We start from the raw sequence: 8,163 nt of genomic DNA on the forward strand, positions 1-8,163 counted from the left end.
ATATTTTAAGATTGGGACGCCATGAAAGATTTTACATATAAGCCACACCTTCCCTTACTGTAATCTGTCACATCTAAATACATTATAATAATTTACTTCAATTTCTTTATCAGAGAAAGAACCATTTAACCATGTTTCCAAGTTAACCAGAATGTCAGGACATGAGTCCTGTAACCAAATGTCAATTGTGTCCATTTTTTAAATCACACTCATGGTATGGTGGGGTATGCAAAACAGGTCAACTTTGAGCACCTTTATAAATAATAATATGCCATTTAGCAGACGCTTTTATCCAAAGCGACTTACAGTCATGCGTGCATACATTTTTGTGTATGGGTGGTCCTGGGGATCGAACCCACTACCTTGGCGTTACAAGCGCCGTGCTCTACCAGCTGAGCTACAGAGGTTTATCTCTTAAATGTTTTGTCATTCAGCTCCAAAAAGTCACTTTCTGAGCACTTTGACAATTGGCAAATATGTATGGAAGGTTTCATTCAAATCAAAAGGGGTGCTGTCAAAAAACGGATTGAATTCTAATGGATTTATCCTGATGTCAGTCTGTTTTATTAATGGTTGAAGCGAAGGAGAAGCTTTATAAACTTTGTTGCTTTATTCTTAACAGGAACATCTTGTTAGCAGACAGGCAGATGCAACTGCACTCAGAACGTGTTTGGGCTGCGCCCCAATACTCTAACAATGATTAGCAGTACTGCAGACCGATGCTGAAAATGAAGTAAAATAAACTTTACTCTATAAAAGTATGTTCGACTACCGTGGTCTTCCGTGCAATTAGATCTAAAAAGATATTGGAAGTAGCCAATGAACCGATCATAAACAAAATATAATAATGTTTGTGTGTGTCGCGCAAACTCATTTCTGGGATTGGTTATTATGATGGTGCATTTAATACAGTGGGGGAAAAAAGTATTTAGTCAGCCACCAATTGTGCAAGTTCTCCCACTTAAAAAGATGAGAGAGGCCTGTAATTTTCATCATAGGTACATGTCAACTATGACAGAGAAAATGAGGAAAAGAAATCCAGAAAATCACATTGTAGGATTGTTAATGAATTTATTTGCAAAGTATGGTGGAAAATAAGTATTTGGTCAATAACAAAAGTTTCTCAATACTTTGTTATATACCCTTTGTTGGCAATGACACAGGTCAAACGTTTTCTGTAAGTCTTCACAAGGTTTTCACACACTGTTGCTGGTATTTTGGCCCATTCCTCCATGCAGATCTCCTCTAGAGCAGTGATGTTTTGGGGCTGTCGCTGGGCAACACGGACTTTCAACTCCTTGTCATGCTGAAAGACCCAGCCACGTTTCATCTTCAATGCCCTTGCTGATGGAAGGAGGTTTTCACTCAAAATCTCACGATACATGGCCCCATTCATTCTTTCCTTTACACGGATCAGTCGTCCTGGTCCCTTTGCAGAAAAACAGCCCCAAAACATGATGTTTCCACCCCCATGCTTCACAGTATGTATGGTGTTCTTTGGATGCAACTCAGCATTCTTTGTCCTCCAAACACAACGAGTTGAGTTTTTACCAAAAAGTTATATTTTGGTTTCATCTGACATGCTCCCAATCCTCTTCTGGATCATCCAAATGCACTCTAGCAAATTTCAGATGGGCCTGGACATGTACTGGCTTAAGCAGGGGGACACGTCTGGCACTGCAGGATTTGAGTCCCTGGCGGCGTAGTGTGTTACTGATGGTAGGCTTTGTTACTTTGGTCCCAGCTCTCTGCAGGTCATTCACTAGGTCCCCCGTGTGGTTCTGGGATTTTTGTTTTTCTTGTGATCATTTTGACCCCACGGGGTGAGATCTTGCGTGGAGCTCCAGATCGAGGGAGATTATCAGTGGTCTTGTATCTCGTCCATTTCCTAATAATTGCTCCCACAGTTGATTTCTTCAAACCAAGCTGCTTACCTATTGCAGACTCACTCTTCCCAGCCTGGTGCAGGTCTACAATTTTGTTTCTGGTGTCCTTTGACAGCTCTTTGGTCTTGGCCATAGTGGAGTTTGGAGTGTGACTGTTTGAGGTTGTGGACAGGTGTCTTTTATACTGATAACAAGTTCAAACAGGTGCCATTAATACAGGTAACGAGTGGAGGACAGAGGAGCCTCTTAAAGAAGAAGTTACAGGTCTGTGAGAGCCAGAACTCTTGCTTGTTTGTAGGTGACCAAATACTTATTTTCCACCATAATTTGCAAATAAATTCATAAAAAATCCTACAATGTGATTTTCTGGATTTTTCTTTCTCATTTTGTCTGTCATAGTTGACGTGTACCTATGATGAAAATTACAGGCCTCTCTCATCTTTTTAAGTGGGAGAACTTGCAAAATTGGTGGCTGACTAAATACTTTTTTCCCCCACTGTATGTAATGTAGTGGTTTCAATGCATATTAGCTTTTTTGTTTGTCCCACCAATATTTGTATGTTAAAATTGTCATTGCTTCTCAGACCCGGCTCACAGCACAGAGCTGGTGAGGTGAAGGATTGAGGGTGAACCCCACGGATGGTGTGAGGTCCAGATCATCCTCTGTTACTCCAGGAGGAGGAGTGAAACTAAAGTGCTGCAGGAGGGAGGTGAAGAAGAGGAAGAGCTCCATCCTGGCCAGACCCTCCCCCAGACACACCCTACGACCTGCGAGAGAGACCAAAGATACAGAAAATAGCATGAAGTCTGTCCATAAGGCTACCACAATTTCTCTACTTCTTGCAATGAAATAATTTGTAATATTATGAAGTTGATATACCTGTAGGAAAGGCCATGAAGGTGTCCCTCTTGACAAATCGTCCCTGCTCATCCAGAAAGTGAGAGGGGTTAAAGGTGTGGGGGCTCTCCCATTCACTATTGTCCTGTATGACGGACGTCAGTAGCGGAATCACAGACGTCCCCTGCAGTGAGAGTGAAGCTTAGGACCCCTTATTTTCAGAGTAAAAGTGATGAGTGATGAAACTTGGTTTAATAAATGTGCACACTCAAAAGGAGTGCACACTCAAAAGGAGTGGATTGCAATTTCAGGCAAAATTATATATGTTTTTAATGGCATGCCCATATTCCTATATTTCACAATAATGTGTTGTGATCTGGAGGGCGGCTTTTTGCATCCCCCAAATTGTCCAAATGTGGTATCCGTACCCTTACCGATATCATGGCCAGTAATGGTTTGAGATGCATACACATTACCAGGCAACTAACTTTTTCTATATTTATAACTATAGTCAGCTATGCTGGCCTATGGAGTCCCTTGAGAAACCCAACTACCGAACCATCCAGTGACGGGATTTATAAATAAATTATCTGGGCTCCCAAATGGACTGATCTCTATAAACAACTTTTGGAAAGCTCATATTCTGAGATAGCCATTAAAAAAGTATGGTCCACAGATCTAATTCAATCTGAACAATCCTTTAACTGGAACAGAATAGAGAAAAATATGACCTTGGCATCCCGTAATCCGAACCATCAATTTATACAGGCGGGGTGGGAGGTATGGTTTCCAGGTGGGGAGAGAGGTTGCGGGCGGATGGATGGGGACAGAGGGGGGGGAATGGGTTGGGGTTATCTTTGTATGCGTTTCTTTTATTGTTTTTTTAACCTGTAACCTCCCTTCGAAAAAAAAAAGGCAATATGGAAAAAAACGTTTGTCACAAAATAAAACAGATTTGGACAGCCAAGTATCTGACCTTTTTGATTATTTATCCCTGGAAGGTGACGTCTTGGCTGGTGGTGTGAGGGATGGCCATGGGTGCAATGTTGGCCAGTCTATGGGTCTCATGGATCACTGCATCAGCGTAGGGCAGGTTCTTCCTGTCCTCTACCAAGGGCTGACGACTTCCTATAACCCTGCTGATCTCCTCCTGGACCCGGTCTGAGACAGAAAGGAGGGAGGGGTTGGAGTTACTGCAGTGAAACGTACACTGAGTATACAAAACATTAAAAACACCTGCTCTTTCCATAACATAGACTGACCAGGTGAATCCAGGTGATCAAATAATGCAACTGATATCGATATAGATTTTGTATATCGGTGCCCATCACTAGTGATTATGTAACCATATTATATAAAATATTATTTGCAATTATATAGTTTGTACATTTTATTATTTTAGTCATTTAGCAGACGCTCTTATCCAGAGTGATTCACAGTTAGTACATTCATCTTAAGATAGCTAGGTGGGACAACCCCATATCACAGGCATAGTAAGTACACTTTTCCTCAATAAAGTAGCTATCAGCAAAGTCAGAGCTAGAAAGGGGGGGGGGTTTATTTAAGATACTTTTTGAAGAGGTAGAGTTTCAGGTGCTTTCGGAAGATGGGCAGGGACTCTGCTGTCCTAGCTTCAGGGGAAGCTGGTCCCACCATTGGGGTGCCAGGACAGAGAAGAGCTTAGACTAGGCTATAATGATTTTATTTGATATGTTATACGTATACATAATGAATATTGTATATAATGATTTATAAGCAGCTAAGTCATGGTTTATAAACTGTCCAATAATGGTTTATAATAAGTTTACTGGCACTTCAAATAAAGTGTAACTGAGTTTGTACATTTTTATTTGTAAGAATTCCTAACAGGTATTCTGTTTCCTAGTTGTATTGATTGCACTGAGACAGCCATTATTTATTTAGAAAATACAGTAAAAACAGAATGGCCTGAATGAGCAGACAATGACTACATTTCCTATTCATTTCGCTATATTTCCTATTCAAACTCATTTCATGTATGTTTTCATGGAAAACAATGAAATCTCTAAGTGACCCCAAACTTTTGAATGGTAGTGTATATTTTAAAAGTATGCCACATTTTTTCACAAAAGTAGGATACTGGGCCTTTAATAGTCCTCTATTAGAGGACCGATGTAGCCATCTGCAGGGCAGGGGGAAATGTTTTCATTTCACCCCCTTAGTTTTATTGATTGCCCTGAAGTTTACTGGCACTTCAAATAAAGTGTAACTGAGTTTGTACATTTTAATTTGTAAGACTTGTGCTCTCGAGTGGCGCAGTGGTCTAAGGCACTGCATCGCAGTGCTAGCTGTGCCACTAGGAATCCAGGCTCTGTCGTAGCCGGCCGCGACCGGGAGATCCATGGGGCGGCGCACAATTGGCCCAGCGTCGTCCAGGGTAGGGGAGGGAATGGCCGGCAGGGGATGTAGCTCAGTTGGTAGAGCATGGCGTTTGCAACACCAGGGTTGTGGGTTCGATTCCCATGGGGGGCCAGTATGAAAACTTTATGCACTCACTAACTGTAAGTCACTCTGGATAAGAGCGTCTGCTAAATGACTGTAAATGTAATTCCTAACAGGTATTCTGTTTCCTAGTTGTATTGATTGCACTGAGACAGCCATTATTTATTTAGAAAATACAGTAAAAACAGAATGGCCTGAATGAGCAGACTGTACCTGAATTGATGCGGAGCCTGCAAGGTGTATACTCTCATTGGCCCTATCTGCCATGCCTGTGAATAGGGGGTCAGTGTATTCAAACCTGCTGCCATAGACAATGGCCGAGATTATGTTGGAGACGGCATAAATCACAGGCTGGGTGGTGTCAAATGCCTTACCTGCGATAGACAAAACATCTAATCAATTACAAAATAAGCTTTCCAGAACCCACACGATCACATAGAAAGCCAAATAGCTGTTTACTAATAATATGGTTAAGAATAGCCAGATTTTTAACCAGGCAATTAGGCCTACACATCACCTATAAATACATCATGCTACTTCTACTACTACAGTGTAGAGATACCTATATTGCTCTTACCGTCATGTTTTTCAAACACTTCAATCAGATAAGGGATTTCCTCTAAGATTTTGTCTTCACTCCCTTTGTCGCCCATCCCAAAGTCTCTAAGGTTCATCAGGGCAAAGCGCCTCATCTCTTTCCATGAGTCTCCATTGGCAAACAGAATCCCTGTAAAGAAGGTAGTTCGTTTCCAATTCAAAGTGTAATAATAATAATAATAATAATATAGTAATATATACATTAATAAAATATATGCCATTTACTATAATATGCCTTTTAATAATTAACATGTACCAAGAAAATGTATAATCTGCCAAATTATCTCTGCACCCTTTCTGGTCATGATCATGTAACTATTTAAGACATCATATACATGTATATTATTTGCAGAGGATTAGAAGAAGAACATTTGATGGAATTGTGGAAACAGCCTGATCTCTGCATTCACCATTCTAGTCTGAAATGTCAGAAATTTGTGGTATTATTCAAAACGAACTTGTCAGCAATTGGATCACTTTCAACAAATCAGAGGACAGCCTAATTCAAGCACAGTATTTGGCAACCTTGGTTTTTGTCCTAAACCCAACCACTGTTTCTGAGAGGGCGCTGATTGGACCAGCCATTTTCTGGTTTATTCCAAACGCCCATCTATTCGAGAAAGAAAAGGTTAATAAATGCAGTAAAACAAAATGGTGAATGCAGCAATCAAGCTGGTTCCATCAGGCTAAAATAAGACTTTTAAGAGCTTGTAATGCATTTCATATCCAACGCATCTCAAAGTGTCTGAAATTGATTGTGTAGCTCAATAAAGTTTATTTAAAGTAAGTGTCCAGTGAAAATCTCACTTTTAAAAGTTCATATTCTGTTAACTCATACCCACATAATGTTGTTGACTCATCCTATACTCGCATTTGCGGCGCAAGCATAAATTGGAGAACAAACAAATGCATGGATTGCTGTCTTAGCTTGTTCATAGACTGCTTACAGGGTAAGGAAACCAATAACACATGTTGTAATTTGGGTGAACTATCCCTTTAAGAATGTGACATAGCCAGAATAAGTAATATCATTACCATGTCCATGGTTTAGTTCACTGAGCACAGGAGTGATGTCCCTGTCCCCAAAGTCCTCTGCCTGGTTGACCAGTGCCTGCTTGACCGTCTTGTATCCTGCCAGAACAACCACTTTCTTGGGTCCAAAGTGAACCGTGAAGATGGAGCCATATTTATTGGCGAACTGGACAGATAAAGCATACATAAAGTATACCATAGACTCAGTTATGTCTCGTAATGATATATGAATAAGCACAAAACTGGCTTGTTTGATATGTTTCAGTCAAGAAACAGCGTGAAGACAGTGGTTTACAGTTGAAGTCAGACCTAGGTTCAAATACTATTCACTGTAATTTAATTACTTACAAAAACATTTAGCATTTAGACTAAGTTTCTTATTGGAAATACATTTGGAAAGTATTGGCATGTAATGTATTTTCAACTACTTGTCTTTTATTTGAAGTAGTTGTTTTCGGCTGTGTATTAGAAAATACTAAAAAACACAGAAAAGTGTCAAAAATGTATTTGAACCCAGGTCTGTTTTGTTAATAAGATCCCTGAAGGGATATTCCCAGGGTGCATCTCAATAGTCTAAAGTGGCCTCTCATCTCTTTGCTTGCAATGCTTCGATCACCGTCACAAAGTATTTTGTCCATAGCCTGGTCCCAGCAAAAAACAGATATGGGACCATGCTACTTGGGCAGGACATATCTATTGAAATACACTACAGAATAGAACATTAAACAACATTAACCAGCTAAAAGCATGTACAATGTGCGGAAGTCCATTATATCAGTTTGCTTACTAAACTTTTCAAACCTGGTGAAATAGCAAGAAAACTATAAAAGTGAGATGAAACAGATAAAATCTCACAGATCATATCAACAACCTCAACATGGTTCTCTGAAAGCAACGCAGGACTTCTTCTTACCTCACAGAGAGTGTGATAGGGCTCCTTGAGATCCAGCTGGAGCATGTTGCCAAGCAGGGGCAGCGGCCTGGGTCCTGGAGGCTCCTTCCCCTGTTCCTCAGCGCTGGAACCAGAAGAACGGCGGTAGAGGACAAGGAGAAACAGCACAGCCCCCAGCAATGTCACTGTGCTTGATGTCTGGAGAAGACCTTCTATAAGAGACATCTTCAAACTGCCACGACAACAGATCTCCAAAGACTTACATGACAACAACTTCCCCAAGGGATGCTATTTGTATAACCTCCCCATCCCACCCTATTGGGGCAGGATGAGAAGAGGGATGGTACAACCTCAGAGGAGGAGCTAAATATTGCAACTCCAGCAGGTCTGTCTGCATATCATATAATTGTGAAGCTCACATGAACTCACCTGCAGGT

At 40.8% G+C, this 8,163-nt stretch overlaps 1 protein-coding gene across 1 annotated transcript in view; it reads right to left on the reverse strand.

Moving 5' to 3' along the window:
- Positions 1 to 7,951, reverse strand: part of LOC121551792 (cytochrome P450 2K1-like) — a 35,449-nt gene extending 27,498 nt beyond the window's left edge. Inside the window, exons 1-7 of the mRNA XM_045211158.1 lie at positions 7,748 to 7,951; positions 6,838 to 7,000; positions 5,783 to 5,932; positions 5,419 to 5,579; positions 3,731 to 3,934; positions 2,767 to 2,908; positions 2,519 to 2,654 (exon numbers count right to left, since the gene is read on the reverse strand). Of these exons, the coding sequence (XP_045067093.1) occupies positions 2,519 to 2,654; positions 2,767 to 2,908; positions 3,731 to 3,934; positions 5,419 to 5,579; positions 5,783 to 5,932; positions 6,838 to 7,000; positions 7,748 to 7,951 (1,160 nt within the window). The remainder of the gene's footprint in view (positions 1 to 2,518; positions 2,655 to 2,766; positions 2,909 to 3,730; positions 3,935 to 5,418; positions 5,580 to 5,782; positions 5,933 to 6,837; positions 7,001 to 7,747) is intronic.
- Between the last annotated feature and the right edge of the window lie 212 nt (positions 7,952 to 8,163).

This window comes from Coregonus clupeaformis, chromosome 35 (assembly GCF_020615455.1).
Source record: "Coregonus clupeaformis isolate EN_2021a chromosome 35, ASM2061545v1, whole genome shotgun sequence".
Taxonomy (NCBI): domain Eukaryota; kingdom Metazoa; phylum Chordata; class Actinopteri; order Salmoniformes; family Salmonidae; genus Coregonus; species Coregonus clupeaformis.